Raw genomic sequence first — 20184 nt, 5'->3', positions numbered from 1 at the left:
CGGAAGATGTCATCTGCAGTTTTATAACTTTTGAGGCGAAGGTCTCTTCTGATTTTGTCATCAAGACTGACCAGCAGTTGAAACTTTTTCACCTCTCTTGAACCGGTCGGCTCTCCCTGCCTCTGGAGTGCTTCCCAGTCCTTTCTCCACCTGTGAAAATCACGTCTGCTGCCAGTAAACTTGGGAAGGGCCGTCGGTTTCAGTCTGATGGCTGGCTTGGGAAAATTGGAGGAAAAGCCCAACACCGTCGGTGTTAGTCTTTCAGCATCCTCCTTTCTCCTTGCCTGTATGAAGTGGGCCTTCTTGGAAACCAACTTGGGGACGTGGAGTTCGAGCCCCTTTAGGTGACTCTGCAGGTGCTTCCAATCCCCTGGCGGGATCCATCGTTCCCACCTCCTTCGCTGTCTTTACCAGTCCTTGCAGGTGGTTAAGCATGAAGCCATACGCCTCCTGGTGGCCATCGGGTTGTACAGCAGCAACGTCTTCACATTCATCCTCTGCTGCTTGAGCAACTCAACATTTCCAAAGTTGGTCCAAAGAGTCTCCTGGATCAGCCTCCTGATTTTCTTTAGTTTCAACTCACACTCATTTGCCGTCTTTGCCAGGTTGGCTTTTTGCTGTTCAGTTGATACAGCTACTTTCTCTGTGTTCAGCTCCGCCTCCCGTTCTGCAGTGAGTCCGGCCTCCGCATCATCATTGGCTTCCATGACTCTCTCAGCTTCCATTGTGAGTTTATTGAAACTCACTCTGAGCTCCTCTTCAGACATGTCTTCATAGGTCCTGGTAATGCTGTTGGCCAGATGAGAAAACAATCTTTTTGCTGTCATTCTCTCTAGGTTGAGTTGCTCAACTGATTTCCCAATAGCTTGATCAGCCATGTTTGATTCCCTCTGCAGGCTGTTCACAGGTGAGAGTACAACTTTTTAGTGATGTTTTGATGTTGTTTTATCTGAACTTGATTTCCTTCCTCTTTCAGGACTCCAGGTTATTGCTCTTGCTGTTCCAGCTCAAAGCTCCCAGATTTCTGTTTCCCGGTCAAACAGTTTTGTCAAGCAGTATTTTCACTGCTCCCTTTGAACATGTGCAGCCTCCCCACTTGAAAGGGACTGAATACGCCTACCCGAAGGTTTTAACCGGATTCCATTCAATGACCAAACAACTTTCCTTCTTTTTCCTTTTTTATTTTTATTTTCGCAAGTGTGGCAGTTGGTAATTATTAGTCTGTAGTAATAAATAATCAGCGGTAAGTCAGTCATTAGTCTAGTCAAGGATAGTCATAAGGCATTAGTCAGAAGGCAGTGGCAGTAGCATTAGCAATAGCATTAGGATCAGGTGAAAAACTGGCTGCCTCTCGGACTTCGGAGACGATTTCGGACCTGCACCTCCGTTTCTCTACTGGACCGTTATGGTTCCAAACTGGGTGAACTCTCTCGAACGTTTGCGAGCTCTTCGTAAGCCTCGCGCCGTTTTCAAAAAGTGCCTGCATGCGATGATCCCGATGGCGGAGTTAACCCAAACGCAGTGACAGCAGTGCTCCTTTCCCTGAAACAGTCTCAACAATTATTTAAAGTTCGGCATCTCACCGCGGGTTGTGACGCTGCTCCTGGCTGGCGATGTGACGCTGCTCTCGGACTGTCACTGTGACGCTGCGGGTTCTGCCCAAATGTTCTGGGCAGAAACCACCCTCAGGCAGTAGGTTCCGTCCTCTCTGCCAGTGAATTCTTGCTCTTTCTTAATACCTTCCTGAAACTCAAGTATGACTTGACAATCATGCACATTTGGTGGAGGTAGCCGAGAGAATCTCTTCCCAAAGTCTGAGCAGGTGATCGGCCTCTACCCAGTGTGAACTCGCTGGTGTCTGCGTAGGGCGGATGAATCTCTGAATCCCTTCCTACATTCTGAGCAGGTGAATGGCTTCTCCCCAGTGTGAATTCGTTGGTGACTGTGTAGGCTGGATAACTGTGTGAATCCCTTTCCACAGACTGAGCAGATGAACGGCCTCTCCCCAGTGTGAACTCGTTGGTGACTGCGTAGGGTGGATGAATCACTGAATCCCTTCCCACAGTCTGAACAGATGAATGGCCTCTCCCCAGTGTGAACTCGTTGGTGACTGCGTAGGGCAGATGAATCACTGAATCCCTTCCCACAGTCTGAACAGATGAATGGCCTCTCCCCAGTGTGAACTCGTTGGTGACTGTGTAGGGTGGATAACTGAGTGAATCCCTTCCCACAGTTCGAGCAGGTGAACGGCCGCTCCCCAGTGTGAACTCGCTGGTGATTTTGTAGATCAAATAATTGAGTGAATCCCTTCCCACAGTTCGAGCAGGTGAATGGCTTCTCCCCAGTGTGAACTCGCAGATGTCTCTGTAGGGTGGATGAATGACTGAATCCCTTGCCACAGTCTGAGCAGGTGAATGGCCTCTCCCCAGTGTGAACGTGTTGGTGACTCTGTAGGTTGGATGACCGAGTGAATCCCTTCCCACATTCTGAGCAGGTGAACAGCCATACCCCAGTGTGAACACGTTGATGTACCTTCAGTGTGGATGACTGAGTGAATCCTTTCCCACATTCTGAGCAGGTGAATGGCCTCTCCCCAGTGTGAACTCGCTGATGTATCTTCAGTTGAGATGACGAAGTGAATCTTTTCCCACAGTCTGAGCAGGTGAATGGCCTCTTCCCAGTGTGAACTCGTTGATGTACCTTCAGTGTGGATGACTGAGTGAATCCTTTCCCACATTCTGAGCAGGTGAACGGCCTCTCCCCAGTGTGAACTCGCTGATGTATCTTAAGTTGAGATGACGAAGTGAATCTCTTCCCACAATCTGGGCAGGTGAACGGCCTCTTCCCAGTGTGAACTGACTGGTGTCTCAGTAGGTGAGATGACTGAGTAAATCCCATCCCACAGTCTGAGCAGGTGAACGGCCTCTCTCCAGTGTGAACTCGCTGATGTACCTTCAGTGCAGATAACTGATTGAATCCCTTCCCACAGTCTGAGCAGGTGAATGGCCTCTCTCCAGTGTGAACACGTTGGTGTGCCAGTAGGTCAGATGACCGAGTGAATCCCTTCTCACAGTCTGAGCAGGTGAATGGCCTCTCTCCAGTGTGAATTCGCTGGTGTACCAGTAGGTAAGATGACTGAGTGAATCCCTTCCCACAGTATGAGCAGGTGAATGGCCTCTCTCCAGTGTGAACACGTTGGTGTGCCAGTAGGTCAGATGACCGAGTGAATCCCTTCTCACAGTCTGAGCAGGTGAATGGCCTCTCTCCAGTGTGAACTCGCTGGTGTACCAGTAGGTAAGATGACCGAGTAAATCCCTTCCCACAGTCTGAGCAGGTGAACGGCCTCTCCCCAGTGTGAACTCGCTGGTGAGCCATTAGGTCAGATGACCGAGTGAATCCTTCCCCACAAATTCAGCAGATGACCAGCCTCTGCCCAGTGTGAACTGACTGGTGTGTCCACAGGTGGGAAGACCGACTGAATCCCTTCTCACACACAGAACAGATGAATGGCCTTGCCCAGTGTGAACTTGCTGATGTACCTTCAGTTGAGATTACCGACTGAATCCATTCCCACTGTCTGAGCAGGTGAACGGTCTCTCCCCTGTGTAAAATGATGGACGTGCCAGTTGGTCAGATGACCGAGTGAATCCCTCCCCACAGTCTGAGCAGGAAGGATGGTTGATTGAATCCCTTGCTCCTTAAATATCTAGACAGAGACAGCACAACTGGTGTGTTGTATTTGAATTCCCATAGACAAATTCCTTGTCGATTTTAACCTGTAAAAAGATTTAAAAATCAATCAGTGGGTGAAGGACAACATTTGAGATGAGATCACTTGAGTTGCCAAGGTGTGATCTGACATCACACTGTTACAGTGAAGTTCAACACATTGGAGAATGAAATCTCCTTCTAACTGGGCACAGTGCTGGTATCTGGAATGACCCCCAAACTCTCCGATGCTCTGTAAGAATGGGGCACTTATGCCATCTCCAATCTGTGACTTGGCTCTGTTTGACTCTGTCCATTTGAATTATTCCCTCTTACCACTGAGCTGAAAGGGTGTCTGGCCCCACAGAAACAGAAACCCTCTCACGTAAATAGCCTTTGTTGATGTGCAGCTAAAGTTTTCCTTTATGTAATGTTCATTTAAAGTGCCACAGTTTCAATGCCATGTCAATATCTCCTGACCTGGCTGGTGGCGTAGTGGCATCAGTGCCAGACTTCGGGACGAAAGGTCCTGAGTTCGAATCCAGCCGGCTCCCCTGCACGCTTTCCTTCCGTGCTGGGTTATGAGCTGGTGATCACTTTGGAAACTCACCCGGCAGAAGTTTCCCCTCATGTTCCCCTGAATGTTTCAACTTTCACCCTTAACCCATGGCCTCTGGTTGTAGTCCCACCCCATCTCAGTGGTAAAAGCCAGCTTGCATTTACCCTATCTCTAACCCTCATAATTGTAGTATACCTCCATCAAATCTCCCCTCAGTCTTCAGTCTTCCACATTCCAAGGAATAAAGTCCTGGCCTGTTCAATCTCTCCTTATAACGCAAGTCCTCCAGACCTGGCAACATCCTAGTGAATTTTCTCTGAACTCTTTCAGAATCTTTACATCTTTCCTGTGGGTTGGTGGCCAAAACTGCAAATACTCCAAATTAGGCCTCACCAATGTCTTGTACAAAGTCAACATAACATACCATTCAGTACTTTGGTTTATGAAGGACTATATGCCAAATCCTTTCTTTCTGTCCCTATCAAACTGTGACACCACTTTCAGTGAAATATAGACCTGTATTCCCAGATCCTATTCTTCAACAACACTCCTCCATGTCCGACCAGTCACTGTGTAAGACCCACCCTGGTAGGTCTCACCAACATGCAACACCTCGCACTTGTCTGCGTTGAATTCCATTTTCCATTTCTCAAGCCATATTTCCACCTGGTCCAATTCGCACTGCAAGCCATGATAGTCTTCTCACAGTCCGCTGAATCCCCAGTCTCGGTTTCATCCACAAACTTGCTGATCCCTAACCATCTTATCATCCAGACTACTGATATAGGTGACAAACAACAACAGATCCAGCACTGATCCCTGTGGCTCACCACTAGTCACAGGCCTCCGGTCAGAGAGGCAACCATCTGCTACCACACTCTGGCTTCTCTCAAAGACAGTGTCTCATCCAATTTACTGTCTCATCTTGAATGCTGAGTGACTGAACCTTCTTGACCAACCTCCCATATGAGACTTTGTCAAGTGCCTTGATAAAGTCCATGTAGACAACATCCACTGCCTTGTCTTCAACCACTTTCCTGATAACTTCCTCGAGAGACTCTGTAAGATTGGTTAGACATGACCTACCATGCACAAAGCCATGCTGTCTATCCTTAATCAGACCACATCGATCCAAATGCTTACATATCCGGATCCTGCACATATGTTCTAATAACTTTCCCACTACTGATGTCAAGCTCACCAACATATAATTTTCTTGTTTATCCTTACAGCCCTTCTCGAACAGCGGAACAACATTGTCTGTCCTCTAATCCTCCAGTACCTCACCTGTCACTAAGGAAGATTTGAATATCTCTGTTTGTGCCCCGACAATTTCTGCACTTGTCTTCCACAGGGTCCCAGGGAACAACTTGTCATGCTCTGGGGATTTATCCATGCTAATTTGCCAAAAGACAGCAAACACCTCCACCTCTGTAATCTGTACAGGGTCCATGAAGTTGATGCTGCTTTGCCTCACCTCTATAGACTCTGTGTCCATCTCCTGAGTTCATACGGATGCAAAACTACTATTTAAAACCGCCCCCATCTATTTTGTCTCCCGTATAGATTACCATTCTGATCGTCCAGAGTGGGCTTGTTTCTGTTCTGACCTTCTCCATGTTTCTGCAACAGAGAAGCTGGCCAAAACTGACTGGAAGGGGAATCTGGTAGGAGTGACGACAGAGCAGCAATGGCTGGAGTTTCTGGGAGCAACTCGGGAGGTGAGAGATAGACACATCCCAAAGAAGTGGAAGCATTGGAAAGGCAGGAGGACACAACCGTGGCTGAAATGAGAAGCCAAACCTAACATAAAAGCCAAAGAGAGGGCAAACAAAAGAGCAAAAACTATTGGGAAGCTTTCAGAAACCAACAAAAGACAACTAAAGAAAGTCAGATGAGCTCAAAGTGTGGAAATATGATACTGTAGTCATTAATGTGTCTTGGTAGCACCCAACAGCCTGAGGAATTTCGAGGAACAAAATTTCTGGGGCCTCAATACCTGTTGAAAACAGACGTTCCCTGCACCAGTTACCTTTCAGCTTTTATTTTGGTAGGCACGTACAACCCCTACACCCTCAGAATTTCACTTCTGAAGAACTCCCACTCACCAAGTACTCCTTTGCCAGAAAACAGCCTGTCCCAATCCACACTTGTCAAATCCTTGAAAATACCATAAAAATTGATCTTTCTCCAATTTAGAATCTCAAGAGAGGTCCAGGCCTCTGTTTTTCCATATTTTCTTGGAATCTCATGGCATTATGATCACTAGACACAAAGTGTTCCCATACACTAATTTCTGTCACCAGCCCTGGATCATTTCCCAACAGCTTATTGCACACTTCTACGCCGGATGTTTTACGTACTGATTAAGGAGCATTTGACAAACTCTACCCCATCTAGTCCTTTTACAGTATGGGAGTCCCAGTCAATATATGGAAAGTTAAAATCACTTGCTATATCAACTTTTGTTACTTGGTATAGTCTGTGAATTCTCTACAAATTGGTTCCTCTAAATCCCTCAGACTGTTGGGTGCAACCAATTCCAGTAATGCCTACGATATCACAATTCCATGCCCTGGGCTCATCTGGCTTTCCTACGATGCTTCTTGCATTGTGATTTCCACAGCTCAACACATCCATCGCACCATGCTCAAGCATTTGGTTGCTGACTGTATCTGAGGTCTGAACAACATCTGTCTGGTGTCAAGAAAACAACCTCTCCCTCAATGTCAGAAAAACCTCTGACGCTGAATTTTGTGATGAGGACGCAGGAAAGGTTTTCTTCTGATGACTCTTCCATGAAGGTCATGTTTGTGCAGGTGTTGCTGCACAGTAGAACAGTGCACCACCACTCCAGAGGCTGCTAAATCTTCCTGAAGGTCTTTTTACAGTCAAACAGGGGTTTTGATTTGCCTTTCCAGCAATCCTACGAGTAGTTCTCTCAGAAAGTTTTCTTGGTCTTCCAGACATCAACTTGACCTCCACCATTCCTGTTAACTGCTATTTCTTAATTACATTACGAACTGAGGAAACGGCTACCTGAAAACACTTTGGCATCTTCTTATAGCCTTCTCCTGCTATGTGAGCATCATTTATTTTAACTTTCAGAGTGCGAGGCAGCTGCTTAGAGGAGCCCATGGCTGCTGATTGTTGGGACAAGGTTTGAGGAGTCAGGGTATTTATAAAGCTTTGCGATTTGCATAACCTGGCCTGTCCTAACGACGACTGTGAACAAGCCATTGTCCTAACAAGCTAATTCAGGTCTGAGACCTTGGTAAAATTTAACTGAGAGCTCAAATCTCTTGGGGTGCCCAAACTTTTCCATGGTGCTCCTTTCCTTTTTCTCACTCTAAAATTGTATAAAACATAATAGTACACTAATATTGCTTAAATTTGGAAAATAATATTTCATCTTTATGAATTTTGGAGACCAGTTCACCTTCTACTCACTTATTCATAGTAACAGGAAGTTTGACCAGTGGTGCCCAGCCATTCGCATACCACTCTATGGGATGAGGTGCAGAGCACGGGGTGTGACGGGAGAGGGGGGGAGGAGGAGGAGGAGGAGAACTGAGAGAGGGCAAAGAGGGAGAATGCATGGGATGAGTGTTAGATTTAGAGGGTGAGAAAGAGGGGAAGACAGTGTGGGATACAGGAGCCAGCAGGCGACCAGAACAGAAAACAATACTTCAGGTGGGATCTGACCAGGGTCCTAAATAGCCTCAACATTACCTCTCGGCTCTTGATTATTCCATGATTATTAAAGGCCAATGCACCGTATGCTTTCTTAACCACAGAGTGAACCTGCACAGCTGCTTTGAGTGTCCTGTGGACTCGGACCCCAAGATCCCTCTGATCCTCATATATAAAGACCATTACTGAAGATCTACAACCTACAAGGATCCTTGTTATAAATTCCACTTTGCATTTAAATATTGTTGATGTATGTATGGGATGAGGTGCAAAGTGAGGGGTGTGACAGGAGGGAGGGAGAGAGAGGAGAGCGAGAGAGAGATTGAGAGAGGGAGAGGGGGTTGAGAGACTAAGAGAGAGAGAGAAGAGGGTGAACGTGTGGGGTGAGTGGTGCATTTAGAGGGTGACAAAGAGGGCAAGACAGTGTGGGATACGGGAGCCAGCAGGGAGAGTGTTTGGGGGGGAGGGGGGATGTAGGGAGACAGATAGAGAGGAAGAGGGCTGGAAATGGAGGAGGTTACAGAGTGGTGGAGGTGAGTGAGTGAGAGAGAGTTAGAGGGAGCCGAGAGAGTGTGCGAGAGGGGGAGATGGGAAGGCAGAGGGTGACTGAGAGTGAGATGGCGGGTGATAGGGGTAGGGGCAGGGATTGTGGGATGGGAGGGAGAGAATGGAAGAGTAAGAGAACCAGATAGATAGAGGGGAGAGAGTGTGAGAGAAATGAAGAGAGGTATGAGAGAGTGAGGAGATGAAGAGAGACGAGAGAGGAGTACGATTTGTTACTAGAGGAGTAGAGAGAGTGGTGATAGAGAAGGAGAGCATGAGGAAAGGGGTGAAAGAGTGGGAGGCTGGTCGAGTAGCAGTGTAACTGAGAGGGATAGGGAAGAGAAGAGGGGAGGGAGAGTGGCGGTGAAGAAACAAGAATGATTGAGGGGCGATGATAAGGAAGGGGTGAGGGAAAATTGAGACAGTGAGGGAGAGAGGGAGCAAGAAGGGAGGGCTGGAGTAGAGGAAGAGGAACTGTGAAGGGGGTGTGGTGAGGGAAATGGGGTAAGTAGCTAGGGGTGAGGGAGAAAGACAAGGAGATGGTATGTCTGATTAGAATTATTAGACTAACTATTTATTTAGTCCCCAGTTGCAGGGTCATTAATCATGTATGCTCACAAGTCACCGAACAAATCCACCGTGGGATTACGGTTCCATGCTGGGAATTATGAGTGTGAGGGAGCTTGCTGTTCTCGGTGTCGGATGTGGGAGGTCCCGGAGTCTCCCAGCCTCCCGGATGTTCACATCTGCGCCAGATGCGCCGAGCTGCAGTTCCTAAGGGACTGTGCCAGGGAACTGGAGCTGCAGCTCGATGACCTTCGTCTGGTCAGGGAGAGCGAGGAGTTGATAGAGAGGAGTTACAGGCAGGTGGTCACACCGGGGCCATGAGAGGCAGACAGGTGAGTCACGGTTAGGAGGGGGAAGGGGAAGAGTCAGGTACTAGAGAGTACCCCAGTGGCTGTACCCCTTGACAATAAGTACTCCTGTTTGAGTACTGTTGGGGGGGGAGACAGCCTACCTGGGGGAAGCAACAGCGCCCGTGCCTCTGGCACAGAGTCCGGCCCTGTGGCTCAGAAGGGTAGGGAAAGGAAGAGGAAGGCAGTAGCAATAGGGGACTCAATAGTTAGGGAGTCAGATAGGCGATTCTGTGGATGCAGTCAGGAGACCCGGATGGTAGTTTGCCTCCCTGGTGCCAGGGTCCGGGATGTTTCTGATCGCATCCATGATATCCGGAAGTGGGAGGGTGAGGAGCCAGAGGTCGTGGTTCATATAGGTACCAATGACATAGGTAGGAAAAGGGAAGAGGTCCTGAAAGGAGAATATAGGGAGTTAGGAAGGGAGTCGAGAAGAAGGTCCGCAAAGGTAGTAATCTCGGGATTATTGCCTGTGCCACGCGGCAGTGACAGTAGTAATGGAATGAGGTGGAGGATAAATGTGTGGCTGAGGGATTGGAGCAGGGGGCAGGGATTCAAGTTTCTGGATCATTGGGACCTCTTTTGGGGCAGGTGTGGTCTGTACAAAAAGGACGGGTTGCTCTTGAAACCGAGGTGGACCAATATCCTGGCGGGGAGATCTGCGAAGGCTACTGGGGATATTTCAAACTGGAATGAATGGGGGGGGGGGAATCAAATTGAAGAGACTAGGAGAGAGGAGGTTAGTTCAGAAATAGAGAAAGCTTGTAGACAGTGTGAGGAAATCTAGGAATAATGGTGCATATTTCCCTGAAGGTGGAATCTCCTGTGGTGGTGAAGAAAGCTTTTGGTATGCTGACCTTTATAAGTCAGAGCATTGAGTATAGGAGTTGGGATGTAACGTTAAAATTGTACAAGGCATCGGTGAGGCCAGATTTGGAGTATTGTATACAGTTCTGGTCACCGAATTATAGGAAAGATGTCAACAGAGTACAGAGAAGATTTACTAGAATGTTACCTGGGTTTCAGCACCTAAGTTACAGAGAAAGGTTGAACAAGTTAGGTCTTTATTCTTTGGAGCATAGAAGGTTGAGTGGGGGCTTGATAGAGGTATTTAAAATTATGTGGGGATTGATAAAGTTGATGTGGATAGGCTTTTTCCTTTGAGTGTAGGGGAGATTCAAACAAGAGGACATGAGTTGAGAGTTAAGGGGCAAAAGTTTAGGGGTAACACGAGGGGTAACTTCTTTACTCAGAGAGTGGTAACTGTGTGGAACGAGCTTCCAGTGGAAGTGGTAGAGGCAGGTTCGATTTTGTCATTTTTAAAGAATTGGATAGGTATATGTACAGGAAAGGAATGGAGGGTTATGGGCTGAGTGCGGGTCGGTGGGACTAGGTGAGAGTAAGCGTTCGGCACAGACTAGAAGGGCTGAGATGGCCTGTTTCCGTGCTGTAATTGTTATATGGTTTTACCGCGTACGATTCTGGTCTCCATATCCGACAGCGGGGAGCTTTAACACATACGGGGACCAACTGCAGCTCAACCCCAGCTGATGCGGGTGTTTCTCCTGTTCAGTTGGCAGTGAGAAAGGGGTTAATCTCGGGTTTGTGTAAATCGAGGACCGGTTGCAGTGGGAAAGGGCCGGGACCGAGCCGGACAGCTGGAGGCTCCGGGCTCTCCAGTCTTGCATCCCTGGTTTTAGTTTTGCACTGAGTCGAGATTGCGGGATCAGTTTGCTCTGGTTCCCCAAGCTGGGAGGGTGGACGTGGGTGAAGGGGGCCTGTCTATGTGTCGCTGTGGGGTGAATGGTCAGAAGTGCGTGGGGCCACTGGCGGGACGGAGGGTGGTTGGGGTACTGTGGGTTATCGGAAGTAACATGACCTGGGTGGGTGGGCAAGGGGTAAATTACGTTGTCAACGAGGGTGGATGTGGTCCACTGGATCAGACAGTTCAGCTCGCGTGTCCTTTCAGGAGACCACAATTCTCTCTTCATCTTAATCACTGACTAATCTTCCTGTTAACATTGAGTTTGTTACAGAGCCCCAGAGTCTGGGAATGGCTGGGTGGTAGGAGGTAGAGGGTGATGGTGAGAGGCTGTTTCTTGGACTTGAGTCCCGTGCTTAGTGACGTTCCCTGAGGTTACGCCCATTGCTACTTGTCATCGATGTCAATAATCTGGTTGAGAAAGTATAGGGTATGGGTAGAGATTTTGCAGCAAGTTCAAACAAATACTGTTTTTGAAAGACAGTCAGCATAAACACTCCCCTCTCCTTCCGTCTCCCCACTCAGAACTGACCAAAAGCTACATCAGAGGATGCAAGATCTTGAACTGAGTAACCCCTGTGAGGGAATGGGAGTGGTTTCAAAGGGCTGGGCTGCTGGAAGCACATTACCAGACCTGGAGTGATTGCAACTGGGTCTGACAGAGGCATAACTGGTACTTCTGGGCACATTCAGTCTCACTCCAACTATTTCCTACCTTCCTTTGTGCAGGTATGTAATGTCTAAAGGACCAGTGTTTGAGTAAATGAGACTCACCAAACTTTCTCCTGACTGAATCAATGGAATCTCCGAGTCAGATGGGTCCTCTCCAGTCGGTGCTCTCAGTCCTCGGGCTGGTTCACTTGTTGCTGTTCCCTTGTCTTCAGTCATGGTTTGCCTCCAGTTGGGGTTTTTCTTCAAATAAATCTCTCACCACAGGTCTAACTTTAAGCAGAGAGACAATGAAGCACATTAATAATGAAAAGGAGAACTAAACATTTCTGTGTAATGTTACTAAGAACAAAACTCACTGAAATTTAAACACTGAAGGCAGAGTTAATGATCTCAGTGAACAATCTTTTATTGTCCCTCACATCTCACAGAATGATATGGGATAGGAAGGAGCCATCATTCAGTCATGGACACAGGAAGACACAGGAACAGAATTAGGTGATTCGATACATCTGGTCTGCCCACCATTCAACCATGGCTGATTTTTATTCCAACACCATATTCCTGTCTTCCTCCTGCAACCCTGAAGCTACTCACCAATCATGACTATATTAATCTCTGTCATAAATATACCCAAATGGCAGCCTCAATCAACCTCTGTGGCAACAAATTCCACAGATCAGACATCTTTTAGCCAAAACATTTTTCTCATCTCAGTTTTAAGGGGAAGCATCTTTATTCTGAGACTGTGCTGTCAGATCACAGACTCTGTCAAATGGAAACATCCGCTCCATGTCCACTGTATCCAGGCTTTTCAGCATTCGGTAGGTTTACTTAACCATACAACCCTCCACCACCCCCACCGTCCCTCTGAACTCCATTGAGCACAGGTCCAGAACCGTCAAATGCTCCTCATACATGACGCCGATCATTCCTGAGATTATTCATGTGAACCTTGTTAGCAACTATTGTACTCAACACATTTCCAGGAATAACAGACAAACTGGTACCAGGATAATTGACAGTGAAACGTTGTGCTTTCTTTACTGTTCTACTATCACATGTGCTGGCGCGTGGCCGAGTGGTTAAGGCGTTGGTCTAGTGATCTGAAGGTTGCTAGTTCGAGCCTTGGCACAGGCTGCTTGTGTGTCCTTGAGCGATGACACCAGTGCCAAGCTGTATGGGTCCTAATGCCCTTCCCTTGGACAACATCGGTGGTGTGGAGAGGGGAGACTTGCAGAGACTCTAACGGAGGCCTACAAACTATCACAGCCATTTTCATTTCCAGGTTAAAACAGGTCCATTTCATGAAATATAAACCAAGAAATAAAAAGAAACTGGAATTACCAGAAACACTCAGCAGGTAAGGAACAGCTTACAATACAATTCAATTAATAACATTTCATCAGAATGACTTTAAACATTTTCAGTTTTTAGTGCAGATCTCCAGCACAGCTGCCTGATTTCCACTGTGTGATTTCCAAACACAGTTTGAACACCAAACTCACGGGTCTATTTCTACTGTTGTAAACTCACAGCCTCTCCCTGTGAGGATGAAATGGGAACTCATCCTCTCCTCAGACTGGCAGTCATTGCTTCCAAAGGAACTCCAGAAACAAACCTCTGATCCCAGACCAGAAATACTCACTCAACACCTCACAAGCCCAAGCAGCTCGATCCCTGGGTCCACTTTACCTGGATCAAAAACTGTTATATCCCAGGACCCAACCTCACAGAGTCACACAGCTGAACCTGCCACTCACCGACCCTGAGAGTCTGACACATCGTCGCCACATCTCACACTGTGTAGTGCAATCCGGGATTTCACCACAACCAATGTCCAGCTGCTCGAAATTTCTGCTTCATTGCAGAATGAGCATCCAGCCCCATCTGTAGAAGCTCAAACCAAAGTCAAAGCCAAAACACCAACAGTTCCATTTGCCTGGAATGCCAATCACAGGATTAGAGCCCAAGCACCAACTCTCCCAGTACTCTTTGCTGCCAGTAAAATGCTGCAGTGTGTCAGCCCGTCACTGTTCATAAACTAGCACCTCCACACCAATGCACAACAGAACTGGGACCTGATGACCCTCCGGCATTCCAGCTAACAATAACCGATTCTGGAAATGACTCAGCGAGGCCAAAGGTACAAAAGAACACTTCACAATGAAGACAAGGGTTAGAAGAAAGTTTGCTGATATATAACAATGAGGAGGTGGGGTACAAGGCGGACTGAGGATGACCCAGATGGTTGATGTATATCACTGAAGTGGGGCTGGGGGATGTGAGGAGACTGGACAGAGGTTGAACAAGATGAGCAGATGGAACCAGGTGGGAGAAGGGATCAAGGACGATCACTGATGGTCCTCCAGCAACACATAGGTACTGAATGAATAGTACATACTATGGTACAAAAGATTCTAAAATGACAGAATTAGCAAAAACAACAAGAACTTTGCCAGATATACTTTGACCCTCACCAAATTTTTATCAGCACACCATAGAAAGTTTCGCATCCGGACACTTCACGCTTTGCACGGTAACTACTCTGACGTGACTGCGAGGAACGGCAGAGACCTTTGGATCCAGATCAGCACATCACAGAAACCATTCTCCCCCCCTAGACTTCCCAGTCCCTCGGTAAAGCAGGCAATGAAATCAAAGATTCCCACAACCTGGGACGTTCTCCTTTCTCACCCACCCCAGTCCGGGTGAAGACACAACAACCATAAAGCTCCAGGACAAATGTGAGGAGCCTCAGGAAGCGAGATGAGTTGGAGGATGAGTGACCGCCCATCTGGAGATTGTGAACATGCACAAAGAGATCGTTACATCTGCGGTTAAATGGGAGGGGCAAATAGGAGCACATGACTGGTGGGGTCTAACACCCCAGGCATAGACTCCAGCTTCCCAGGACTCTGTGGAAATAAACAAACTTGCCCCTCACATCTCCTCTCTGTCCACTCTATCTATTCCTCTCGTAATCTTATAAACGTCCATCCAGTCTCACCCCAGCCTGCGCCGCTCTGGAGAAAACAACACAAGTTTGTCCAGCCTCTCGTTATAGCTCATGCCCTCTAATCCAGGCAGTATCCTGGTAAACCTCTTCTGCGCCCTCTCCAAAGCCCCGACATCGTTCCGAGAATGGGGGAGACCAGAACTGTATGAAACACTCCAGATGTGGGCTAACAAGTTTTACAAAGCGGCAACACAACTTCATGAGTTTTGAACTCAGTGCTTCAACTAATAAAGACAACCACGCCATTTGCCTTCTTAACCACCCGATCAATCTGTGCAGTCTCTTTCAGGGAGCGATGAACTTGGAGTCTAAGATCCCTCTGATCATCGACACTGTTCAGGGTTTTGCATTTAACACTGTACTGTCTCATACATTCAGGGCTGCAGTGCTACCAGAGCTCACCGGAGAGCCGCTCCGACACCTCTGTAAAAAAGTCAAAATAAACAAGCACGGAATTTAACAACCCCGGATATTAAATAGAGGGAATTTTACGGAAGCGGGGGTGTTGGCTGGTGGGGAAAAATACCACTAATAACATTAGGATATTTGATCGTTTTTGGTGAAATCCTGGAGCTGTGACTGTTTTTTATTTAGGTATTTGTGAAATTCCTTCTCGCTCGATCCGTTGTCCTAGGAAGCTGGGAAATACCTGCACAGAAGTGCAAGCATTTTTCTGCTCTTTCCAATGGGTACCGTTGGATTTCAGGACGGAGCTATATTAAGCAAGGAATGAACATCGAAACCTAAGTTTTAAATTCGAAAACAATGAAAGAAAAATTCACTGCTCACTTATCTTCGTCCTGATTTTGATCAAATACACAAGCTAATCATCCAAAATCCTCTTCGACACCTGGATAAATTTAGTTTTGTTTTACAAGCCAAATGGAAAAAAAGACATTTCTAGGCTTTAAGCTAATTTTATGTCATTTAAACTATCATTAATAGCAGATCAACCCCTTGGCCTCGCTCCACCAACTGTAGCTGATGGGAAAGAGGCTCTTTTTCTCTTTGTGTTGATAGGAAAGAGTAATTCAGTGAGGCAATGAATCAGACAAAACACATTTCCAAACCTCCCAAATGGTTGCTCTCCTCCCCTGTTAACATTTATCACTTCCAACATACCAAATTTTCTATTCGTATAGATGCGATAATAATTTATGTAAAGATTCAAGCTTCTTTAACTTTTTATATATTTAAAGACTAAACAGGATCTGTAAAGGTTTAACCATGTTACACCCAACGTGTGACGATATTGTGAGTATCGACACTCACAGGTACACTTCCCGTCCAACCATTTCTCCGAGAGAAACTGTACGAGGCAGAGTTGCCAACTTACCACTTTTGAGACTAATATTCACCAATATTCGTGGCTTTAGCAATAGTTCATCAGAGGTTCTTTTTTCATACATGATTACTTGGTTCCAATTTAGGTCGCTTAAAGTGTAAAATAAATGAATTGCTTTATTTCTGTTATTTTTATACCTCTGAGGAACACTGCTAAGCGCTGCGGGCCCTGCCGTCTGCTCTGACTCTGTCATATTAGTGAGGCTACATCTGTGGTGGTCCGTGGATTACTCGCTAATCCTAAAGTAAATTTTTCTCACTAACAACCCTTTGGCTTCTAAGCAAACAAAGTTATTTTACTTGCTTGATAATTATATTCTATGATAATCAGTTAAGTGCAACCATGCAATACTTTGTCATATTATTAAGCATTATATGCTTAATTGTACCAGTTATACACTGAAATGTAGTGATAGGCTGTAATCCTGTTAATGTCTTAACTATCACTATATTTCTGTGGAGCTCTGGAATTCATATATTTCTTTCATCTTGGTTTACTGCTTGACATTATAGGAAACCCTATATCTGTCACACCCAATTTGTGTACCTGCTCATTACACGAATGGGGCAAGGCAGTTGCCCAGTACATGAAATGAGCAAGTACACAAATTGGGTGTCACAAACTTGGGGTGATTGATAAGTTCGTGTCCCAAGGTGGAAGGAGTCAATTTTACAAAACCTAGCAATTTTCAATTATGTGAAACAGAAATCCCACAAAAGTTATTAACTTCAAACTTTCTGCATAATCATTCAAAGAGTTGAACGATACGTGCAGGTACCGAGAGCTGTATAACTTCAGGCCGCGAACTTATCAATCAACCAACCTACTCCCCCCGTGCAGCTCCGGCAGCTAAAAAATTGCCACTGCACCCCTGCTCCAGCCGTCCAGTAGAGCTCGGACCCGGCTCTTTCCCAATGCAACCGGCCCACATTTACACAACACCGGGATCATTCCCTACTCACCCCTGCTCGAATCAGAGAACCGCCAAACAGCTGCAGTTGGCACCGCGCATGCATTCACAGGCGTTTCTCCGCAGCACCACCGGTGGCCGGAGGTCTGCTAATTGTTGCCGACGGCCGGCGATCCGCACAGCGCCACCAGTGGCCGGAGGTCTGCTAATCGTTGCCTACGGCCGGGGATCCGCACAGCGCCTCCAGTGGCCGGAGATCCGCACAGCGCCACCGGAGGCCGGAGGGACAACGGAGAGGTAAATCACAAACACGACAAACTCCGCAGATCCTGGAAATCCAAAGCAACACAAACAAAATGCTGGCCGAACACAGCAGGCCGGGTAGCAACGGGAATGGACATCAGAATGAAAATGTTTGGACACCGGGAAGTCCCGCTCGGAGCGGATAGTTCAAAGCTTAATTTATTGTCAAAGCAGGTGTCCAGAAACAACTCTGAGATTTTTTTCTTCACCAGAGAACCACGAAACAAAGAAAGCATGAAAGTCGTTTACAGAGAAAAATCAAACCTACCCCACCCCCCCGGATCAAGAAGTACGGGATCCCAATCTTCAAACCCCAAAAACCACACCTCCCGCACAAAAGGGAACAATAATATCGACCCCCGATAAGAACACCCCTACCCCGCACAACTGCGGAGGAGCTGGTGTCACCAGTGTAGAGGTGGCCGCATCGGGAGCAGCGGACACAAGAGGCGACCCCGGAAGATTCACAGGTGAAGTGTTGCCTCACCTGGAAGGATGTTTGGACAATGGAGAGAGATCGACCGTCCGGCCCTTTCACTCTGATACCTCGAACTCCACAGCAAATCCGTCCAAACGAATCTGGGCGAACTTTAATGACCAATAAATATAATTCCTCTCTGCGATCAGCAGTCTGAATGATTCCCTGACTCTGAGAGGAAGGGGTGTCTATGGTCCACACTGTCAGGGTGTTCAGTTTACCAGCAGACAAAGACTGCAGGGACGAGAGGTTTTCTGTTGACTAATACACTGTGTGTGGACCCCGCTGGCAATTCTGGTGTTGTGACCCGAATCGAGACAAACACCACGCTGCCCACTCCACTAACAACACGGCACAGCCGGACACATAACAGGGGACTTTACATCCCACAACACTGGATTCAGTGATGAAACACGTGATTAATGTTGTTGTCCCACTGAAAAGTCCATTAAGGTGCTTTTAAATGCCAGCGCTCTCCCACAGGTGACGTCACACAGCTCCTCCCCCCACTCTAGTCAGAGAAAAGAGGTGAGGGGTGGGGATGGGGCAAGAGCTGGGGAGTGAGAGGTGGATCCAGGTGAGGGGGGAGGTGGGAAGGTGGAAATAGTGATAGGAGTGGGAGGTGAGTGATTGGGGCAACACGGGGCTGCAGAAGATGGAAATTAATTCCATAGAGGATTAACAGAGAGATTAGAGAGTATTTGTTATAGAGAGTGCAATGAAGATTCACCAGACTGATCCCTGGAGCGGTGGGGTCATCATATGAAGAAAGATCAAATGTGATAACCCTTTCATTTGGAGAATCGAGGTCTGAGAGGTGAACATATTGAAATGCACAACATCATTATCGGTTGAACCAGGGATCCCAGTCTCTGAAACAGGGGGTGGACTGTCCGGGACTGAGATGAGGGGAAATGTCTCCAGAGGGTGGTGAATGTCTGTAAATCCCCTCCACAGAGGGCGGTGAAGACTCAGTGATCGTCCTCACATAAAACAGAGGCCGGCAGAAGTGTGGAGACCGAAGGGATCGAGGAAATGAGGATCGGACAGAAACATGTGGCTGAGATGGGAGAACAGCCGCCATCTTGCTGATGGTTAGAGGGGCTGAATGGCCTCCTGCTGTTTCTCACTTGATGTTTCAGTGTTCTTGTCCACTGAAGCCGGAGGAATATGAACAGAAATTAGTGTTTATAAACACAGAACTGATTTAAATGAAATGTGAATATTTCCTGATTGGGTCTGAATTATGTTTTGGACTGGGATGGGAATCGAGCCCGTGACTCTGTGACCTGAGGGTGGAGGAAAAGGGATTGGGGTAGATATGGTGTGGAAAAGTAGACATGTATCTGGTGTAAATATGGAATAATGTGGGGAATGTGGTGGATGGGTCGGGCAGTGTGTGAGGGGAGAGGAGCAGAGTCACCGGTTCAGGAGGGAGACCCTCCACCCGTCACCTGATCCCGTTTCCCGTTCATGTTTTTCTGCAGATCTGCAGCAGCTGCGGGTTACTGCTCTACGTGTACGTGTAGCTTCATCTTTCCCCGTTCAGACAAGGCAGTGAGATCCGGATCTGTCACATCCTCTCGTTGTGGGTGGACAATGTTTTTTTTTCTGCAATATTTTCTGCATGTTTCATTCACTGTATCGACGTGCTGAAGTGTTGCCAATGTTTCTGGGTGTATGACCCGTTTATGTGAGAATTTAGCCATTTGTATTTATCTGAGCTTCTCATAAATGTGTAAAGTTTAGTTCAGCTTCACTTCAGAATTACCAAAGCAACAACCCAATCAAATAGTTCCACACAATTAAAATGGGGAATTTATTATTATCACGTACTGAGCTACAGTGAAAATCCTGCCTGACGTACCATCCACACAGATCGATACATTACGACAGTACATTGAGCTGATATACGACAGAACAATAACTGTAACAAAGTATTATGGCTGCAGAGAAAGTACAGTACAGATAGACATATGGTGCAGGGTCACGTCGAGTTACATTGTGAGTTCGAGTCCATTTTATCATTCATTTGGCTTATAACTGCAGACAGGAAGCCGTCCTTCAGCCTGGTGGTACGCGCTTTAAGGCTTTTGTATCTCTCCGCCAATGTTGGAGCGGGTTTGCAGCAAGAATGTCCAGGTTGTAAGGATCTTTGAGTACATGGCCTGCTTTTCCGAGGGAGGGGAAGTGTAGGAAGAGTCCATGGAGGGGAGGCCTGTTTCTCTGATGTTCTCTGAAGTTCCTTGCAGTCATGGGCAGAGCAGTAGCCATAGGAAGG

At 47.1% G+C, this 20184-nt stretch overlaps 2 protein-coding genes across 2 annotated transcripts in view; both read right to left on the bottom strand.

The window, feature by feature from the left end:
• Window positions 1–20184, bottom strand: part of LOC140721392 (uncharacterized) — a 1266977-nt gene that overhangs the window by 630207 nt on the left and 616586 nt on the right. The gene's annotated exons all lie outside the window — the stretch shown is intronic.
• Window positions 728–17196, bottom strand: LOC140721391 (uncharacterized). The gene is made up of 3 exons (XM_073036238.1): window positions 17175–17196; window positions 11954–12121; window positions 728–3776 (listed from the first exon to the last, which is right to left on the bottom strand). The coding sequence occupies exon 3, from the start codon at window positions 3373–3375 to the stop codon at window positions 1834–1836; it is 1542 nt and encodes a 513-aa protein (XP_072892339.1). The 5' UTR covers window positions 3376–3776; window positions 11954–12121; window positions 17175–17196; the 3' UTR covers window positions 728–1833.

Source organism: Hemitrygon akajei, unplaced genomic scaffold (assembly GCF_048418815.1).
Source record: "Hemitrygon akajei unplaced genomic scaffold, sHemAka1.3 Scf000054, whole genome shotgun sequence".
Lineage (NCBI taxonomy): Eukaryota > Metazoa > Chordata > Chondrichthyes > Myliobatiformes > Dasyatidae > Hemitrygon > Hemitrygon akajei.
This window is presented reverse-complemented; position numbering and strand designations above follow the sequence as displayed.